The 22,320-nt window shown below is 30.3% G+C and overlaps 3 protein-coding genes across 4 annotated transcripts; 1 reads left to right on the top strand and 2 right to left on the bottom strand.

The window, feature by feature from the left end:
• Positions 1 to 3,440: 3,440 nt before the first annotated feature.
• LOC108484536 (uncharacterized) lies at positions 3,441 to 5,386 on the bottom strand. The gene is made up of 5 exons (XM_017788357.2): positions 5,246 to 5,386; positions 5,035 to 5,155; positions 4,818 to 4,921; positions 3,846 to 3,977; positions 3,441 to 3,710 (listed from the first exon to the last, which is right to left on the bottom strand). The coding sequence occupies exons 1-5, from the start codon at positions 5,246 to 5,248 to the stop codon at positions 3,684 to 3,686; spliced, it is 387 nt and encodes a 128-aa protein (XP_017643846.1). The 5' UTR covers positions 5,249 to 5,386; the 3' UTR covers positions 3,441 to 3,683.
• Positions 5,387 to 11,450: 6,064 nt separating this feature from the next.
• On the top strand, positions 11,451 to 15,380 carry LOC108484661 (uncharacterized). Of its 2 annotated transcripts, XM_017788534.2 has the most exons (9): positions 11,454 to 11,910; positions 11,977 to 12,095; positions 12,194 to 12,306; positions 12,403 to 12,471; positions 12,556 to 12,591; positions 13,149 to 13,194; positions 13,534 to 13,621; positions 14,600 to 14,657; positions 15,144 to 15,380. In XM_017788534.2, exons 2-9 carry the CDS (start codon positions 12,026 to 12,028, stop codon positions 15,192 to 15,194), a joined length of 531 nt encoding a protein of 176 aa, XP_017644023.1. In that variant the 5' UTR covers positions 11,454 to 11,910; positions 11,977 to 12,025; the 3' UTR covers positions 15,195 to 15,380. The 2 variants fall into 2 exon arrangements, with proteins under 2 accessions (XP_052885914.1, XP_017644023.1); XM_053029954.1 differs by having other exon boundaries at positions 11,451 to 12,095; positions 12,178 to 12,306.
• Positions 15,381 to 17,610: 2,230 nt separating this feature from the next.
• On the bottom strand, positions 17,611 to 19,521 carry LOC108485394 (uncharacterized protein At2g34160-like). The gene is made up of 5 exons (XM_017789226.2): positions 19,126 to 19,521; positions 18,838 to 18,886; positions 18,267 to 18,329; positions 18,085 to 18,149; positions 17,611 to 17,879 (listed from the first exon to the last, which is right to left on the bottom strand). Exons 1-5 carry the CDS (start codon positions 19,240 to 19,242, stop codon positions 17,784 to 17,786), a joined length of 390 nt encoding a protein of 129 aa, XP_017644715.1. The 5' UTR covers positions 19,243 to 19,521; the 3' UTR covers positions 17,611 to 17,783.
• Between the last annotated feature and the right edge of the window lie 2,799 nt (positions 19,522 to 22,320).

Below are 22,320 nucleotides of genomic sequence, written 5' to 3'. Positions count from 1 at the left end.
TTAAATTTATTGAATTAGTTAGAATTGTGATCAAATGGATAGAACAAGTAAGTATTGAGGACTAAATGTGTTATTACACCAGTTAGAAAAAGGTTTTATGCTATCAATTTAACGGTGGGTGGTCGGAACAAAAATACATTTAAACGTTAGTGCCTAAATTGAAAATTTTAAGAGTTGAATAATCAAAATAGGAATACAAGTATAGTTGATTATTAATTACTTTTGGATCAATTTATAGTGTAAATATTTGAATATTAAAATATACTTCAAGTCTCTATACTTTTGAATATCTAAAATTTAGTCTTTTTACTTTCAACTTTAGATATTTAGTCACTCTATTTTTCAATTTAAAATTCAAATCCAATTGTTAACACAACACAATTAGTTTCTTTTGTTAAATTCATTAGTGTGATATTTTAAAATTAAAAAAAAACTTACTTAATAGCCATGTAACAAAAGAAAATAATATTGCAATTGACTTGAATTTAACAAATAATTTTAATAGCTTTATCAACTCTTAAAAGTTACATCAGCTTTTTGATCAAAATAAAGTATTTGGGCTAATCAATGAACATTGTTAAAAAGAGTGCCAAGTTATGTCAAAAAGTTGAAGTATAAAGATTTAATCTTAAATTTGATTATATCATAGGGACTAAAATTGAAATTTGACAATTTTTCTATATAATGAAAAAAAAGAATAAGAGAGGTTGATACACGTGTCAATCAAGGAAGGTTGGACCTTCCTTTTAGATATAGATAGATATTTTGAGCATATTGTAAAGGATTAAAACTGAAATTATACCAAGCTTTGTTTGTTTAATGTGACCAGTCAAAGGACTGGAACTAAATTCCTCACCAACCCATTCAAACCATATCTCTTAATATTTTAAGTTACACTAATTCTCTTTAATTATTATATTTTATATTTAAATCATATTTGGCTATTATGACTAAAAATGTCTTAAATTCGATTAAAATTAACTAATTTATGAGTTGTAAAGTTTAATTAGTGAATTTGAGTTTCCGATTTATAGAAGAATAAATTTTTTTATACACGTGGCAGAATACTTAAATGTACGAAACTTAAATGATTTATTAAGTTGATATCTTTAATAAAAAATTTTATGCAATTCCAGTTATTAAATATTATTTTATTTAATAAAATATGATTAATAGATTTTTTATGTAAAAATAAAAAATTGTTAAAATAATAGCTTAATTAAAATTTATTATTTTTATTTAATTTATCAAGATAATTTTTATTTAATAAAATATAATTAATATTCTCACTTATATTAAATATGCATTTTATTTTAAAATTTGAGCACAATGCTATTATAAAAAGCTATTTTAGTAAAGAAGATATTTATAATTACAGGGATTGTTTGTTACAAGTGAAAAGCTATTGTAGAGACTTAAAATAAAATATAAAAAAAATTATGACAAACTTGGCTATTTTAATAAATTATTATCATAAAAGGTAATTGTTATAAAGAAATTTAAATATATTTAATTATATATCCAATCTCAATATAATTATTTTAAAAAAGTCATAAATTTTATATTAATTATATATTAAAGTAGTGTTTGAAAAATTATCTAATGATTAGACTAGGGTATAATTACTTGTAATTACAATATAGCAAGATGCTTGGATAACCACTTACTATTTGAATTGTTAACTCAAATATTATAATGTCAATGTTAATTATGCAAATATAAAAGATTTTCTTACACTATATCTTGGGGTATGATACCATTTAAGAGAATGGTGTCAAACACAAGTGTCATAGACAACTCACAAGACTCTTTAATTCGAGGCATTCAAGGCTTCGAAATGTAGTTGAATTTATTGTTCTAAAATATTTTTTTTTTATATATTAGCATCACGTTAGTATAGCATAAAAACAAAAGGTTTGATCATACTAGCATATTTCATATTTGATAAGTTGAATCATAGGTAAAATTGAGATTATCCATATTTCAAAGAGTATATGAAAGAAAGAGATATTGATAATCTTAATAATGCATATTTAAATTCAGATAGTGATGAACTTGATCAATTACCAACAGATGGTGATAAGGAGCATATGTCAAATCTGAAAGGAGTAACCCAACAAATATACATTGGAACAATTAGATAAAATTATATATGATATATATTTTTTGTTATTTTTATTAGTAATCGTGTTATTAACTATTTTTTAAATTAACATGATGTATACGATAATTTAATTTTAATTTGTTATTTATTTAAAATTTATTTTTATCATACTAATAATTTTTATAATAATTAATATTTTTAAAACTATAAATTATATAATTATATAATTATAATTTATACTACCAAATATAATATAAAATAATTATACCATATCAATCACTCTAATAATTATACTTTTATTTAGTTACTCCTGAGATACAAAGGTGGGTCTAGATGCTGGCAAAAACTGTGAGATACATCTAGTGTCTTGTCTTGTCAAAACAATGTCAGGCTGGAATTGAAGTAGCATAGGAGAATCCAGCTGAAAACGAGCCCATCCATTGCTTCTAACTTCCACCTTTCTTTTCCTTTCTTTTAGGTTTTATTTGTTGTTCATACTCAACCCTCTTATCAAACCACCCGGTGGTTAAGAGTTCTATGTTACCACTTTAAGCTCTAGGTTTCAAATCAATCTAAATTAATACCTTGATCCAAAACCAAAGATTAATCAATTTAACCAATTTTTATTTTTTATAAATTTTAATAATATTTTAATTTAACTATCAATTCAATTATGAAAATCTTGATTCAAATCTTAACAACATTATCCTCCCGATTTTAAATGTACCGAAAAATTCATTTTATAAAAATAAATATACCATAAACAAATAGGCCACAAGTAAAAATATAATGAAGAAGACTTCTCTAAAAATCAAATTACATTTTCTCTCTACTTAAAAATTAAACAAATTAATTACTATACATTAAATAAAAAATAAAATTACCATTTTATTAAAAATTTCATTATTTTTGCTGCTAAAAATTTATCCCCATACATCATTATAAAGTAAACATGACATGCCACATTTATCTGATTATTCCATCAACATTATCGCTTAACAATACAAATAAATAAAATTTTAATAGAAAAAAGACCAATTTACTTTATTTAATAATATAATGAACTAATATGCACATTTTTTTAAACTTTTAGTACATAGTGCACGTTAGACCATTAAATTACTTCATTTCTTCATTTTTCATTTCCTTCCTAACAAATGGAATGTAAACCACGCAAGATTTGCCGAAACTGTTTCACTCCCGGAGAGAAGTCAACACAAGAAGTCCAGACTCTGGAGCTGTACCAGATTAATCATATAGAGCAGCTTGCTTGTATTCAACCAATCAGCCAAAAGCAATTAAGAATAGTGAAAACTATAACAGAAAAACCAAAACATATTTAAGCAAGCTACATTAATTAATAGCATATCATTCATACTAAGTTTCGGTATGCATCAATTCAAGATTATCCTTTCTCTAAATTCATAAGAAAATGTGATAAGTCACAACAATCACATTTAAAGTCAGATTCTAAAAGAGTGGTTCGCATGTGGCATAACTTCATCAGTCAAAGCCTCTAAAGGAGCGACCACCACAATCCGAGAGGCCCATCACACCGAATATGTGTTTTCATAAGATTCTAGATCAAGAGCTTCTCAATAGCATCCTACATTTCACAAAATAAAAAAATAATAAATAAATAAATAAAAATAAAAAACATAAAATGCAGGAGCAAAGTCAGCCACAACAAGTGCAAAACATTGACTAGATTTATATGGTAAGATACTGGAAGGCAAAATACCTTGAGTTGTTGTATTTGGGATTTCAATTGGCTTCCTTCGTTTGATGTGACAGAACATGCAATTACAGGTCTTGTAACCCCACATGCACGTCCAAGTGCTTGCTTTGAAGGAACAAATACGTAGGGAACATTCTGCAGAACTCAAATACAAATCCATTATTGTGATTATGAACGCCTTGTAATATTTCAACAAAAACCATTGGAAATAGAAATCTAGCAACTGATCCTAGATACTTTTGCTCCATGGCAAGGAATCAAGGCGTTGCATTTAAGATTGTTCCCCATGAGGAAATTTACATTGAGGAATTCACCATTAGCTCAAGAGAGGTAAAATCTTCGTATTAAATAGAAAGTGCATAATCTTATTTAAATGACCTCTTAAATTTTTCACTAGAATTAGATGTTTTAAATTCACAGCTAGGAAGGACGACATTGATTTGAAGCAATAAAACTATAAATGACCCCAAAGACAAATTCTCAAAAAAAAAAAAAAAAAAAAAAAACCTCCCAAAGCTAAACATCTCAACAGTGATATGACTATTTAGCTCATTAGAGTTGTACCAAGGAACAGCATGTACAAAATACATAATATCAAACAAAAGTTATAAACAAAAAGGGGAAACTCTGAAACTGCTCAAAATTCTATGTTTCATATGGCTTTATGCAAGGGAAATGAAAGGCACAAGCAATTTGCCACATAATTAGCGAGTTATAGCAGAGTTTGGCAATTAGAAGACAAACGTGAATACAAACGCAATTCCAAATAGTACAGGAGAACATAAAAGAATATCCCATCCAATTCAAACAAGCAGTTTCGCAGCCATACCACCTATCAACATATTCAGAACAACTACCCTAGCAATTACTTTGCCTAGTCTAAATGCTCAAATAGAGAAAACTGAACAAAATCCAATAGAATTAAGTGAATAAAACGTCTAAATGAGAAATGCAAAATATCCATAAAGGAATTACCTTATCTTCAGCAAGCAAAGGAAGATGGAGCAGAATCTCAAGGGGCTCGGTATCAGCAGCCATCACAATGAACTCCGAGATACCTCTATTCAGGGTCTTAGTAGCTGAATCCCAAAAAACCCAATTTAAAAAAAAAATGAAAGCAAAACCCATATCGAAATAATAACAATAATAGCAATAAACGAAAAATTTATGAAAACGAGCATGATCTCCTGACCTTCATTAGCTCCCTTTTTGAGCTGCTTGTAGTTGGCAGCTTGTTGAACAAGATCTAAAATCGTGGTTGTTAACTGAGCATCCGCTAGTGGGTATGCTTTGGGGTTCACTGGTTCTCCAGTCTGCAAAAGTTCAGCCAATTGTAACATATAATAAGAAGATAAAAAATAAAAACACTTCACCTTAATATACAAAAAAAAAAAAAACATTACCATTGTTTTTCTTTGAGAAAGCAGATGAGGAAAAGGCAAGCGACTAGGGTTTTTGTCGAAATAACAAAAGGGGCGCTAGGGTTTATGCGAGAAAAAAAGTAGCTCAGTTATTAATAGATATTGCAACTCGGGTCGGGTCCAAACAGCTATGGGCCTGACTGTACTAGGAACCCAACGGGTATGGTACCGCTATTTTAAATGCTTACATAATCCCAAGTGTCATCTACGTTAATATTAAAATATTCCAATGTCTCCTTAAAAGCTTTTTCTTCTTATCCAACAAGCCAACAGAGGTTAACAGTCAACACCATGAAGAGGTAATAAATGCCTTTGGAACACATCATGCCTACTATTTTGTTTCCCAGAAAAAGGGTTTGCTGTCTTATATGTGCACAAATGGGAGGAGATGCCTAATGTAATTCAGCACTGATTGTAGCTTCCCTCCCACGTATGATATAATTTTACTTTTTAGAATTAAAAATATATATTATGATTTTTGAGAGTAATAAAAAATATTATAATTATTGAGTCAAGTTATTTTTTAAAACAATCAAAGTTAAAATTTTAATGTCAGATGCCATGTCAGTAGTAATATCATTAAACTTTTCGTGTCAGAAGTCACATAAGCATTTAATGGTCCATTAAAAAATTATATTACAAGGCTCAATTAATTACTAATTTTTAATTAGGAACTCGATTAATTGATTGCAACTTTCAAACAAGGGACTCAATTGATTTTAAAATTATTTTTTCAAGGCTTTTTAATATTTAACACTTTTCAAATAGTCAAGTTAAATTAAAATAAGTTAAAATATGTCAATTGGGTCTTAACTCAATTGGTATTGATATTATTGTTAGTGCAGGAAAACGTGAGTTTGAGTGCGTTAAAATGCATTATCCTCCTATTTAATGGTTGAGAATGGGTTATGGATAGTTTTAGATATTATATAAAAAAGAGTAGATATAACAAGAACCTATAATAAGATTAATATTTAAAACTATAAATATTACCCGATTTTATCACACATAATGTGGCTAAGAAAACATTGTAGGTTCTTTTAAATTTTATTCGATAATGAATATAGGTAAAGCGATAATGAATTTGTATTTTAATATTTATTGAACATGTGTTTGATCTTTTGATTTGAAATTTTAATTTTTATTTAAAAATAATATAAATGTATAAAGAGACAAAAATGTCATAATAATATTAATTATATGGGAAATAAATATATAATTGTATTTTTATAATTTCATAATTGAGTTGGTGATTAAAGTGTTCATGACCTAAGTTTAACTCAGAGGTATTTTTATAATCCGGACATAAAAGCAAAACATAGATCATAAAGATGTATGAGTTAAAATCAAAATGTTATGCAACTTAACAAATTCAAAATATCAATTCACATATTCATAGATTCAAAACCAAATCATTTCCATGATATTAGTACGTTCTATCAAATTTCTCAAGTCATTTTATAACAAAATCCCTCTAATGGCTCATTTCATTTCAATTTTCAGTCTTATGATTTCATGGAACATGATATATCAATGTTCACAAATTAGTCCACACGTTCACATTTTATTTCCTATTCAATTTCATTTCTCATTCTTTTTCCATATTGAAATCATATAACTCATTTTATCGTTTATATCCCTATAAACACGACTCGGATTTGGACTAATACACAAATCCAACCAGCATACCACTTTGGCACTCAACGCTATAAATAGTTGACACCCGGATTCGAAGCAAATAGTTACGCCCAACACTATAAATAAGTTGACACCCAATGTCTCATCGGTTAAACCGAAGTAAATTGGCACACAATGTCTCGTTGACTCACAGTCGAAGTAACCCTAAACTGTTCCTATCCTATGGCATGTCATCTATATATAACTCAGCCCGAACAGTTAATAGGGTTTCCATTACTTATTTCATGCTCAATCAATATATATCAATTTATATCAATTATATCATGAATTCATTTATTTAATCATATGACAATATCAAATATCTCATTATGCATTAAATTTCATAATTATATAAACACTCGCATCTTTCACATATATGCAATTTAGTCTTCAAAAACATCAATCATTTTGAAACAACCTAAATACATCTCATTATCACAAATTGACTCACCTTATATTCTCACCATGCATATATAGTTCAAAATGCAGTAATTTACAAGTAATTCTGATTATAGAAACACAAAATAGTAAAATTTGAGCTATTCGTTAACGACTTTATCTTTTCCTTTCTTTTTCGAGGAATTCGCGTTGACATTAGCTATGGATTAAAACAAACATAATAAATAATCAATATACAGTCACTTTCACATTCAATTTCTAAGTTATACAACTTTTTCATTTTATTCAATTTAGTCCTAAAATCGAGACTAACATAACTTTCAAATTTAACCTCCAATTTTTATATCGTTTTCACTCTAAGCCTAATTTAATTCTCTATTTCACATTTCTACCACTAAATTTTGAAATTCGTGCATTTTATTCTCTATTTCATGAAATCATAAATTGATTTTACAATTTAGTCCTTTATTAATTCTAAACTTAAAATCTATCAAAATATCACTAAAAGCTTTAACTATCTAACAATGAAAACTTCTTAATTATTTAACAATATCAAAAATTTCAACATGAGTTGACTAACTTATAATATCGAGATTTTGAAAACATAAAAATTACAAGAAAAGAACTAAATTACAATAAGCAATTAAGCTTCAAAATTAAACTCCAATGGCCGAAGTTTTCTTCTCCATCTTTTCTCCTATTTTAAATTGCACGAGGAAGAAGAAAGGAAATGCTTTCTCTTTCCTTCCACTACTCTTATCATAAATTATTAAATTTTCATTTCATTTCTTTCTTTTAATTTATTTAAATTAAAATCTTATAACATATATATACCTTAGTTACCAACAGGCCATAATGATTCCAAGGTGGTATAATCACCACTTTGGTCCCTATTTTATTTCTAATTAACAATTCTTAATAATATAGTTTTTATTACTTTTATGATTTTGTCCATATACTTAAATTAAACACTAATTCAACGAAATTATCTAACCGAATTTCAATTCACTTCTAATATAACTCTGTAAATACGAGTACGGTTTATGAAAACGAGGTCTCGAAATCACACTTTCTGATACCACTGACTTTTGGGTCGTTATAGGGTGAATCACTAGTTTAACAACTAGGAGTAGGCTTATCTCGCCACATTCCCTAAGATTTACGGAATGAGCACTCCAGAACAATTCTCTGATCGAAATTAGGAACATCACTATTTACTTACTAGATACAACACGATTTTACTCGACCATCAAGATGCATCTATATAAACAGAGTCAATTCGGATTTGAAGACATCACACTATCACAAGTTATTGTGGTATGTATTTATAGACTCAATATGCACTATATTCAATCCTATAATCAACTAAACTTGTAGCTTTGATACCACTAAATGTAACACCTCTATAGTGTTTAACATTTATTTGAAATGAGATGTATTGCAGGTAAATAGATTGCATGATATGATTAAGATAATGAATTGATTAAATGATTATTTGTTTTATGAATGATGATGAAATGTTGAATTAAGTGAATTGAAATGTTATATGATTGAGTTACTATATAGTATGATAAATGTTGAACTCACCTTTTTGATATTTGATTTGCCATCATAGATAAACTTTACCAAGCTAAGTAACATGTAGTGTATAATTATAACCTGAGGTAAGTTACTTAGTTTTAAATACATGTGAACTTACTAAGCATTTGTAATGCTTACTCCCTTTTTTTTTTTTCCCGTAGTGTCAACTTGTAGAACGTGTTAGGCAGATCGTCAAGAAGCTCACACTATCCCAATATTGACTCTGTAGTCTGTTAACCATATTAAGGCTATGTGGCATGTACTTAGGAGTTGTTTTGGTTTACTTATATAGTGGTATGCTTTTTGAAAACATATGCATTAGTAAATGGTTGAATTGTGTATTTGGTATTTGAAATGGTATTTTGAGTATGCAATTATATAGGTAATATGATGTCATGATATGAAATAGTTGGTTTGAAAGAAATGTATATAATATTTGGCATGTACTTAGGAGAGTTATGTGGTTGTATATGTTATGTTTTGAATGAATTTAGCATTTTAAATGTAAAGTGAATATATATAACACTATAAGTTTGGTAATGATCTTGGTATTTGGTAATCTTTGTTGATTGTTTAAGTATGTATGTTATAATGCTTATGTGGTGATCAGATAACATATTTGAAATATGCTTAATAAATGAATGATATGTATATGATAGGTTTGAATGAATTTGGTAAGGTATTGTGTATGCTTGAATGGTTGATATTGAATCATTATTATAAGGTGTTATAAATGGATAAATAAGGTATGCCATGTTAATTATTTTGAGCTGCCTTGGAGGGCAAATTTGGATTGTTTTGAATATAGTGTTATGTTTGAATTTGAATTGTTGATTGAGGTGCCAGTTGTTGCATATTGGTTAGACACTTAATATGATTATTATAAGTGATATTTTTGGTATGCCCTTAGTTGATGTTTTTCAAGTCTATAATTATATCTATGGTTACCATATGAGTTTTAGGTGTTTTGGGCATGAAATGGACATTTTAAAGATTGGTATTTACCATTTCTAAACTTAAGTATCGATATTTTGCATTTGATATCAATACTTGACCACTTGAATAGTTTTAAAACAAACAAAATGCCAAAATGGTATCGATATTTATATGAGTATCGATACCAGAAAATAAATATTGATAACCTTGTTTTGCATAAGAAAGTCGTGATTTGGTATCAATATTTAATATGGTATCAAATTAAATATTAATACCAACTTTATTAAGTCCTTGTAAACTTCAAATTATTACATTACATATTATGTGAATGGAATTTATATAAATTGCATATAAATGTTTGTATTTGCTCATACCATCCTATTACTCGGGTTCGACGACTGGGTCGGTAAGGGGTGTTACACGACCAGCTTGCGGACCCCAAAAAACCCTCCTTATTGCTGCTTGAAATAAATGAAAAATGAAGGAACCATCCACATTCAGTTTAGTCCATCCTTTTGATGGTGGCTGCCAACAAACACGAGTAAAGTTTCTGCAATCAATAATGACGTATCTTGGTGTTAAGATTTGGAAACCTAATTAAACTTTTTAAATCTTTTGGAGGGCTTAATTAAAATTTTTCAAAAAAAAAATCAAGGGGCTTAATAAGAATTTCTAAAATTTTTGAAAGGCCTAGTTAAAATTTTCAATGGTTAAAATTTTTAAAATTTTCAAAAATTTTAAGAGGTTTAATGATAATTTATAAAATTTTAAAGGGCTTAATTAAAATTTTTTTTATAAGTTTTAAAGAGCCAAAAAAAAATCCAAAATTTGGGGGGACATGATCTGCCTTCGGCAATCAAAATTTAGTTTCAGCTTCGCATGTGAAAAACTTCTAGCCCAAGCATACCAAGTGCAAATTAGATTAGTACTGTTGTTGTTTAAAGAGTTAAAAAATCTATTTTAGTTAATAACATTATTGTCAGTAAAAGTATAGTAAATGTTATTATATTAAGAGTTGGATTGCATTCTATTACCTCTACTTAAAAAAAAAATATTAATCTTTGTATATTAGATCAAAGAATAAATTAGTTCTTTTTGTTAAGATAATAAAAAAATGATACATGATATGCCACATCTACTTCATGCTAACATACAATGATCAATTTCAACAATAGAAATAGATGTAATTTTTAAAAAAAGTAAGAGTTTGCTTTTTGATGTAACGTACAAGGCAGAGTTTACTTTTTGATGTAACGTACAAGGCTATTTTGTCTTTTTTAGTCAAAAGGGTAAAATGCAATTAAGCATCTAGGGACATTTATGGTAACTTTTACCTATTATTGACAGTTGATATTTTTATTGGTATAATAACAAATTCAACCCTTTAATATTTGCATATTTTATCAATTAAGTCTTGACTCTAAAAAAATCAACAAGTTTAGCTCACAACTTTACGCATTCTATCAATTTAATCATTATTCTAAAAGATTAAAAAAATAAAATAATAATATTAAAAAAATCTAAAAACAATTTTCTATAAAAATACATAAAAGAATATAAAAATCATTTTCCGAATAATAACATGAAAACAGATGAACACTTATTGCTGCAAATCATGAAAGATGAAAATGAAGATAGATTAGAGAGTTGGAAGGGAATGTTAGGAAAGCGGAAACAGCTTGGATTTGAAAAAGCAAGACACAAGGGCGGGGAAAATGATATTGAAGCATGCGTCAAGTACTGAAAATGGGTGAAGTTGGTGGTTTTAATTGGCGGAAACCATTGATGAAATAACTTTTCTTAATTGCCATACCATGCCTCCAATTCTTTACCTAAACCAACACAATGTTTCAACTACTTGGTAATGATGGTCAAATATGAAAACTCATTAAAAATACTCTAAACCAGATCGGGTTGAGGGAGCCGGCTCGCCCGACCCTGAAAATCGGTTCAGAAAGTTCTATCAGCGTCCGACGTGCCGATACAGGATTTGAGACGCCACATCACCCAAATTCTTATTTTCCAGTTTAAAACATCACCATCGGCCATCGCAGGTCAAGTCAAACTCCAAACTCTTAATTTTTTAATTTACTTTTCTCATTTCCATTCTTATTTTGCAGCCTGCAGCGTGTTGTAAATCGTTTTAGACAAGAAAAGCATTGATCTCCAATGGGGTGGATTGAAGAAAATATGAAATCAACTCATTTTAGACAAATTCTCTCTCAAGCCATCAGCCTCGGTGCGTTTCCACTTTTCTCTTAATTCTTTAAATACCTTTTATACTTCAAAAAATTCCATCGGATAATGATTGAAATTTTTAGTTTAAATCTCGTTAAGGAATGGTTATTTCATCGGCACTGATAATATGGAAAGGATTGATTTACATTACTGGAAGCGAGTCGCCGGTGGTGGTTGTGCTATCTGGGAGTATGGAACCCGGTTTCAAACGAGTAAGTTAATTTTTTACATGTATTTAAAATTAAGTATTTAAAAATTTTGAGCTTTGATTTGTGGTAGTCATCTAAATTTAAATTTGTGAAATGCAGGGAGATATATTGTTCCTATACATGAACAAGGATCCTATTCGTGCGGGACAAATCGTTGTCTTCAATGATGTGCATAATATATACTTGTTCTGTTTTCTTATTTTTTAACTATATTCTGTTTCTATTAATTCGATTTTTTTCTATACTGAATAGGGACGTGATGTTCCGATTGTTCATCGGGTGATTGAGGTTAGATCCTGTCGAGACCTTTCTGTGTGTTTTATTTCTCTGTGCCCTTTTACTTGTGTACATTGGATAACAAATCTATGTAACTTTTAGTCAAGTGTGAGTGTTGGTTACATGTACGAGTCCAGACAACAGATATGATTGAACTTTGGAAATTTGAAGGTTTTTCAAATGTTACTCGGAAACTATCTAAATACAGGGAACTGTCTAATTTCCAGAGAAGAGGGCATATCATATCATATCATATTGGTAGCCTAGAGTCACTTTGTTGTTTAGTTTCTTATTTCCAAATGTTGAACTGCTTGAACGACAAGTGACAAAAGGTTCTCATGTTCTGATGTAGAAAATCTCTAGAAAGTAGAAACAAATAGTTTTGATAAGGTTAACACCATGGTCAACTCTAAGAGTCTTGTTCATGAGCTGTGTACTAGTGGTTGAACATTTTCTTTCTGAAATTTATATAGGTGTTATGGCTGTAAATTATTTGAATTAACGGGTCCCCGCCTGGTTATTCTGTATGCTGGATTTAGTACATTGCATGTTTGGTTTTGCTTTGTCAGGTTCATGAGCAGCGAGATAGCAAAGAAGCTGATATACTCACTAAAGGTAGCATATCCTTGATATCAAGCTAGTTGAATGTGAGCAAATACAAGTAGTAGTTTGTTTGTTTGTTTTCAACGCACTTTAAGCTTTTTATCATCAATCATGAAAATATTTTCTGACTATTAAAATCTCTTTCCCCACCAATGAAGTGCAGAGTGGACACTTCCAAATAGTTTTGTTTGTTTACTTGTGGAATGGTCTTAAATACATTCCAAGTTCTTCTCTTTTTTTCATGTGTGTGTGTGTGTGTGTGGTTGATCATTCTTTAAATATCTTCATATGTACAGCTACTGCTTGAGTATGCTAACCTTTTTTAATCTTTTGACTGGACATATTCATCAGGAGACGCTAATCCTCACGATGACAGAATGTTGTACACATCTAGTAATCGTTGGTTGCAACGAAAATACATCATGGGCAGAGCTGTTGGGTAAATCAAACACCTATATATTCCTCAAAGTGTTAACAAGTTTTAGAAGTGAAAACATTTGTAAAACACTCTGATTAGGAATTTCTTGCATCACCATTTGTGCTGTATGCTTTGAGTTTTCAAGTTCATCACACTTCATTTGTGTTTGGCTATATATTATTGTTCAAGAATTCTAAGTACATAACATTGATGAAATTGTCAGAGCATCTGAAATTTCATGAACTAGAATTTAGCGAAATGATTATCTATTATTCATGCTAATTTAATGGTTTAGTATTATCATCAGTCCCTATCAATTTGGCATTTGTCAAATTATCATCAACCAAAGATTTGGCCAAGAATAAAGCAAATTTGTTCTTTGCTTTGGGGTCTTCTCTCAGTACTTACTTTTCAAATAATAAAGCAAAGACTAGGTTTAACGTCGTGAGAATTCTGTCCATATGCTTTTAGATATGCTTAATTTGGAGTGTCTTTGTGCGTAAGTAATGAGTCCTGAAACCATATGCATATATGAATGGCTGAATCTGTCAAAGCAGATTTTGTTCCTTGAATACTGGTTTATCAAATCAAAGGTGTTCATTCTTAGTTGACAGATTTTGATGGTCTACCCATACATCTTTCTCATATTTCCTGTTCATCGTAGCCTCTATTGCTTTTACACTTCATTTTTCTTGAAGTACTCAAGTTTGACATCCGTGCCCAACTCATATGTGGACGGACATGAATATGAGAATATGATCTTATCTCTGAATATATGAAAGTTTTTAGGAAAAAATTAAACATATTTGTGTTGAGCTCTTTGACAAGCTCCGGTGTCAAAATAACATAGATATTAGCAATGGGAAAATTGTACTTGAAGACAGGTTTGACCTAGAACAATGGTAAAATTATACTTGGGCTGAAGGATGACATTTATCTCGGTCTTCTACTTTTTTTTTAAACTATATTACAATGTTAAAATATGTTCTTACTGTACAGGTTCTTGCCTTATGTTGGCTGGTTGACAATTATCATGACAGACAAGCCTATAATCAAGGTTTGAATGTAATTTAAAGTTTTCCTGAGAAGGGTTTTTTTAGTCTTGTATTGTTTTAACAAAATGTAGACTTAGATTGTGTTTGGAAAGTCATTTGGTGCAACTGAATAAAATTACACATGTATAGCATATGTGATATGTTTGAGTAACCATTGTAATGTGTAGATTTCATTGAATTGAGTGTAATTGGAGCATCTCATTATACTCTCCCAATTATTCTTAGGTAAGGGTGGAGTGAGAATTGAAGGAATTAGACGAGGTTATTAATCATGATGACTTTCAAACTTTTTTAACAAAAAATTATTCTTTTTATAGATATAATCACATTCTGTGAACTAAACATGGGAATTAGAATTCCTTATAATTATACGAGGGTGTAATTATTACCCTAATAATTTACGGAGTCAAAACATACTAGTGTTGTATTTGTAATTTAGTCATATTCATTTCTTTTGCACTCAATGTTTCCGCTTCATCTTGCTGCAGTACATACTACTGGGTGCATTGGGATTACTGGTCATAACCTCAAAGGAGTGAAGGACAAGCTTACGAGATTGTTGACATGATTTATAATACACCAGATTTCTTTCTAGGAATTCAGAACAGTGGTAATTAGCAACATCTGGATATGTAAAATATCAAAACTTTTCCCTTTTTTTTTTCTTAAAAAGAAAATAACTACTACTATTATTTTGGCATATTAATAATAAATTTATTTGGGAATTTTGTTAGTACTTGTATGATTGATCTGTCTTTTATTTAAATTTTGTTTTAATATATATATATATATACACACACACTACAATTAATAGATTTATGATATAAAAATAAATGTATTCTCTTTTGCAGTCTTATGTAATTTAATCATAGTTAAACATTTTGTTTTAGTTAATTGCATATAAAACATCTTTATTATATCATTGTATTATAAATTACATGATCTGAATCTAGAATTGATGAAGTGGGTGTTATTCAAAAACCCTAGAGGGGTGTAAGAACAACATTTCCATGTTTGTGAAATAATATTGTATAAAACCAATGCTGCCTCAATGCAAATAATAATTTGTTGAGAGAAATGACCTCAATGGAAGCCATTAAGCTGCCGATTGGAACTTGTGCAACAAATCACAATGTGGTGTCTCACGAATAAACCCCATTGTTGCCGCTGCAGCTCCAACCTACCTTCCGCTCCTATACCCGATAATATTCTCTCCCAACGCACTCTTCAATCCTTAAACGCTGAGGACTATTACTTGAATATTCGTGGTTGAATTATACAATTTTAGAATTTGTGCAAATAAAACTTATTTATTACAATAATAATAAATTTTTATACTAAGCCGAGATCCTAAATTGTTTTTGATTCTTGTATTAGCATGATAGAACATCGATAATGTTTAAAAGTTAGCCCATATTAATCCTTTTATCTATGGGATGCATGCAACAGATAATGCTGAACATGTGGGTAATTGTTACGAAAATAACAACATTGAACGTAATTAGTTATAAGAGTTTCATTTGGTATTTCATTTATATGTCTAAAGAAATAATCTCAAGTGTTAGGAGTATAAATAATACTCAGACTTGTGACATTAACTCTCTTAGTATCTTGAGTGTTTTACTTCAATTCTTTACAAAATAAAACCGAATTGATGAATTCTTAAAATAGGATGTTTATGAAATAAAATAAGGCAGATAAAGGCAGTAGAGTGATCTAAAGAGAATCCATCACCGCATCTTGACTCGTTTTAACAAGAATTCTTTGGCCAAGATAATTAATTTGTATTAATACAAATTGCAAGACTAAAATGGAAAAATAAAAATAAACGTTCACTAGTCTTGACACATATTCGCGTTAATCTCGTCATTATTGGTTTAACAGGGAACATGATAACTTTTCTAACTAGGTGGCAACGAGGTTAACGTGGATTAGATGAGACCTCATATATGCAGGAAATATACAACGCCTATTTTTTTGCGAGATAAGCAAGGTAGACTAAATGTGTTCCAGGTGACGACCACCAAACTCGCGAGAATCAAGACTTTCGCCAATATTCCTCCCAAAATCGACCACCCAATTCCTTTGATTGTCACGGATAAAGCCACCTGCAGATGGGTTTCTTGACTCCAAACCTAGAGCCTCCTCCATATTTATCTCCCCGCGAGGCTAACCACATGAATTCTCCACTCCAGCTCTTTTAGTCATTTTTTTTATCTCCAACTTTGTTGCCTTGACTCATTCTGTATCATCCCAATTGCTTTTTGAAATGGCTCCGCCAAGCACAATTTCCCCGAATTGACATTCGAGTGTTATTATATTCTCACCCTTTAATGAAATAATTAAATTTTGTATCTAAAAGTTCATGCTACAATATTTTATTTCTTTTTTAAATTTAATTTTCTTTATTAAAGTTTTTATTAAGTGCTTAAATATGTAAATGTTAACATATCCCATACATAACACGAGTACAAAACTAGTATCATATTAAGAAAATAATATCTTATCATTTTTATTGCTAATAAAGTTTAATTTTAAGCCAACTGACTTTTAACCCTTAACTCAATTGACATTGACATTGACATTATTGTCAATACAGAAGAACATGAATTTAAACATATTGAAGCTCGGTTTCCTTTCTATTTAAGGGTTATGAAAAAATTACAAGTAGTTTCAAACATTGTATAAAAAGTTTTAATTTAAAAAATGAGATTAAAAATCCAACACACCTCCTCAAACCTAAATAAAAAACTAAAGAGTGATCCATCATGGAGCTGGACAGTAAAGGTATGGTCCAAATTCTGAGTAACAAAAATGGAGGAGTCGTCCATTAATGCGCTGGTTGGGGCTATTTGGCGTTTGGGAAGTCAATGAGGATGCTTAGGCTAACTTGGCTATGGATAAGATGACCGGATTACAAATTTCACAATGACACCAACCTCGCATCAATATATATTTTGGGAAAATAGAAGCCAAAAATTAATCAGATAAAAAAATTGAATATTTGAAACAAACCAAGATAACTCAACACCTACAATGTGTAAGAAACCAAATTTGCCTTAACATTTAACCATACAGTGACAATAAGAACTGGCCACCACAAACTAACAAACAAACTTCTTCAAGTTTCAACCCTGCACTTCTCCATCCACAATCTCTCTTTCTTCAGCAGAAGCTGCCATTAATTCATCAAAGTTTTCTGTCTTCCCCAACAATATCTCAATCTGAGAAACACGTATATGCGTATCTATCAATACCCATTCTAACAAACAACATAACTCAGTCTTATAATGCTCCTTATTACAGTATGGTTAGATAAACACCACTAACGGGGAATGTTTAATGTATGAAAACTTCAAATTTTAACTTGATCTGGAGAGAACAAGTGCATCTCAACTTGCAAATACGAGGAGTTATTAAGTATTTTACCTTTGCTTTTTGGACTGGTCGCCCTCTTGAGTCCTCCTTCATGTCAACTGTTGAGGTTGTGATCTCTGCAAAAAGTGTAGGTTATCTCTCATGATTATTTGGGCTGCACAGCTACATTAACACATTTTTTGAAAATAAATACACATATGTATATACATAAGAAGAAGAAGAAGACATCTTACTCTTCTCAACAGCTAAACCGTTGTTTTTCAGAATTTCTGCAATTGTGACAACAGTTGCAATAGCTGCAAATACGAAAAGATAAGAAAAGAAAAGAAAGAATAACGAGTTACAAAAATTCTCAAAATGTAGCTTACATAACCGGTTTTAAGTTTCACCAATGAATAACTAGGTTCAAAGCATTGGCAGAGTTGATAAAAGCCTTAGAGTATTTTCACTGCACAAAGTTAGGGGAAGAGTGACACCATAATATTGATATATCGAGCTCCAATTCCTTCAGGGAAATTATAATTACAATTTTGTAGGTAAAATGCTGAATCAAACAGCTCCAAATCAGATGTTGCAGAATACAAATAATCTAAAGATCAAACAACTACAATATGGAAAAACCATTATCAACTCCCCATCTATTCCTCAAGAGCATCCATGTAGCAAAACAAAGGATTTGATGATAATACAAAAGCAAATAAAAATTCATATATGAGAATAATTCATTAATGATAAGATCTGCAAAATAAAAAGACAAATGATATTATAAGTAATAGAAATATAGAACTGAAGAAGTAAAAGTACCCATGCCAAGGGCAGACAACTCCACCTCATTGTGCTGCTGCATATACCTCTGCAAATAAGGGGGGGGGGGGGGGAGAATATCAGAAATAATGTAATGCATGAACAAAGAATTAAATCTTATGTTGCAGAACGATAGCTGAAACAAATGCCCAGAACAGGGGGAAAAATCTAAAATGCACCAAAATTTTACCAGTGTTATTCAAATATAGCATCTTATTTCGACAGAATATGATAGGAATTGAAGAAGGGGAGAAACGGGAAAAAAAAAAAAAGGAGCAAAGGAGAAACCTTGGCAAGATTAACGTAGAAAAACAAGGGCTTCTTGGTATTGGAGACTTGAATCCGATTCTTGTGGGAATCGGCGACCAAGTTGATGTTGTTGACACCTTGGGTGATTTCTTCCATTTACAGACTTCTGCTAAACCCTAAATCTCAGCCTCTGACTCTGCAAATGGGACGAAATCTGCAGAGTAGTAGTCAATCAATCCTACCAACAAACCAATTCCGACTTTTGTGAGGTCTGTTTTTAAGCTTGGTGGTGGCTATTCACTAGCTAGGGTTTATCACTGTCTTGGGAACTGAATTCTAAGTAATAGTAATAGTTGGCAGACTTGTCCACCACCTCAATCCGGTCATGATTCGGATTTTTTTGTCTTCACTGTTTTTAAATCCTTTAATGACTTTTGTTTCCATCTAATGATAAAAGATAAATTGTATTATTTTGAAATTATTTTTATTATTTTATATTTTTTATATAGAAAATTATTATATTATTTGAATTGCATTATATTTTATTTTATTAAATATATTTTCAATATAATTTTGTTTTTTTTTATCTACATATATATATTTTTAATTACAAAGAGAAGCTGAAGCACTAAGTTGCCCGAACATAAACATTCGACAGATCCTGTTATAGCAGCTGGAGAACTTCACTAGGCGGCCTTCGGAACAACGGCAACCCAAGTGCAGCACCGATGCTAAAGTTCGCCATAAAGTCAGCCACATCATTGAGCTCTCAAAACGTATGACGGAATACAACATCCCACTGCCTGCTGCAAAGCCTTTTAATATGCCACAAATGAACTAGATTAGTATTATCACATTCAACTTCAATTTTCTTATACCCTCCTGCCAAGTAATGAGAAGACCGCTGCAGCTGCCAACTGGTCCCTCTCATTGACCGCACCATTTGTACTCAGCCTGAGCTATCCCTCCTGCGGCGGTGTCCATCGCAAATTGCAATTAACGTAAGGAGGCAGTCGACCTGGCCATCATAACATTCCTCGTCCAACTGACGGCTGTGGTGATAACATCAGTATATCAAAAGTTGACTAAAAATCAACTCATTCCTCACCTACCATAGCTTCCAGCAAACAATAGCAAAGAGGAAGCACCAATCACCATCCATGATCTCTATGTCAACTATTAGACATGTTCCATTCGACCCAATTAATTAATTAGGGACAAGGAGAAAAAGGTTACCATAGATTCATTCGGTACAATCCTCTTCCAAACAATTTTGGCATAATTAGACCATTTTTAAAAGTTAATGGACAGTTAATGCTTTATTTTTTAAAAGATTTTATTGTTAAAATTTTATTTAATTATTAAATAAAATATGTTAAAAGAAAATAAAACAAACATCATCATCCATTTCAGTCCTCCTTCCACCGTTTCTCAAATAAAAAATAAAAAAAAAAGGCAAGAAGCCATTTTTGGAACACATCATTCGGCCAATCCTTCAGCCTATGTATTTGTATGATATTTTAACATGTTTCTTAATTTTTATGTTTTCGGAATCCTGAGAGTTTGGTTTAACTATCCTGTGAGTTAGATCGTAAATTTGTTAATTTTTTGAAATATTTCCATTGATGGTTTTTGATTTTTTTTTATGTTAAATTACTTAGTTGTAAGCTTCGAAATGGTTAAGGGCTAAATTGTAAAGTAAAATTTGTTAGTTTTGGGCTTAGGGACTACAATGAAAATATTTTGAAATTAAAATGAAATTTCTATAATTATTAAAATTAGAAGGCTGTGAAAGGATGAAATTGAAGTCGGATTGTAAAACAGGGCTTAAATGTGAGAGATATGATAGTTTCAATTTTAAGGATTAAATTAAATAAAATGCAAACTTTAGGGAACTTTTGAAAAATAAAATTGAACTGACATATGTTTAAAATAGGTTGTTAAAAGATGTTTGGAATTGATAAATTGAAATGAACTATTATAGATCGAGATTTGAATCAATCAGAAGATAATTGAGAAAAAGGAAAAATTGTAGATTAGTCCTTGACACCTTTTCTATTATCGTTTTTGTCAAGTATACTATGTTATTTTATGTTATGTTTGATTAATATTAAATGTTTATTAATTTAGGTTTATTGTGAATTAATGACTTTTGGCATCTAATGGACTGAAACGTAAAATATGAAATGTTTGATAAATATGAATAGGTATACGACATTGAATGGATGTGGAAATGTTATGTGGTTAGATAGTATGTATATGATGATGTAACAGGGATAAAATGTACATAGATCGTTATACGAAATATGAAAAGTGTGTATACGATTACAAGGTTTGAAATGATACGAAATTTGTAACAAAACCCGTGTGATTCTTTAATAAACAACTTGGATATGGATGGCAAACCATTAGGGTTCTAAAAAGGAAAATGGGAGTTTTGTTCAAGGATTTATTCGATTGCTAAGATCCAACGTACATTGCGGATTTTTGACAACTTGAGTGAGCAGTATCGAATTGTACTTTATCGATGATGAGATCTAACATAAGTTGCGGGTTTTCAACAACTTGAGTGAGCAACATCGAATTATATTTTAGTATTTGCTGAGATCTTGCATAAGTTGCGTATTCTCGATAGCTTGAGTAAGTAGCATCGAATTATACTTTATTGATGGCTGAGATTTAGCACATGTTACGGATTCACAATAGCTTGAGTGAGTAACATTGAATAAAACTTATTTAAATAGATCAACTCTATAGCTTGCGATAGCAAAGTAATTATGTGTATTTGAAGTTAAATCACTATAGTTCTCCAGATGAAAACATTAACTAAACTGTAATGAAATGATTGGAAGGTCAATCATTAATATTATTATTATGTTGCAAAAATGAGCATGAATTGAATGTGGAGTCCATTGATATGTTTACACATCGAACAAGGTTGGATGGTATGATGCAAAGAAGTTTGGTTATACATGTATATGGATTTAAATACTATGATCTTGTTATGTGAATTATTAACTTATTGGTTATCTTGTGAAACTATATTCGAACACGTAAGGATGCCAAGGATATGTCATGTCGTGCCTTGTGATTCAAATACTTTAATTGTTATAACGATAAGTGGTCTTTTGCTGAGCGTGAAAATCAGATCATCTCGAAACTCACACTATCCATCTTTTATTTCAGTAGTCTTTCAATCATTCTAGAATTCAGTTACGTGGCATGTATATAGGC

Source organism: Gossypium arboreum, chromosome 6, assembly GCF_025698485.1.
Source record: "Gossypium arboreum isolate Shixiya-1 chromosome 6, ASM2569848v2, whole genome shotgun sequence".
Lineage (NCBI taxonomy): Eukaryota > Viridiplantae > Streptophyta > Magnoliopsida > Malvales > Malvaceae > Gossypium > Gossypium arboreum.
Note: the sequence above shows the minus strand (reverse complement) of the source record. Positions and strands in the feature narration are given on the sequence as shown.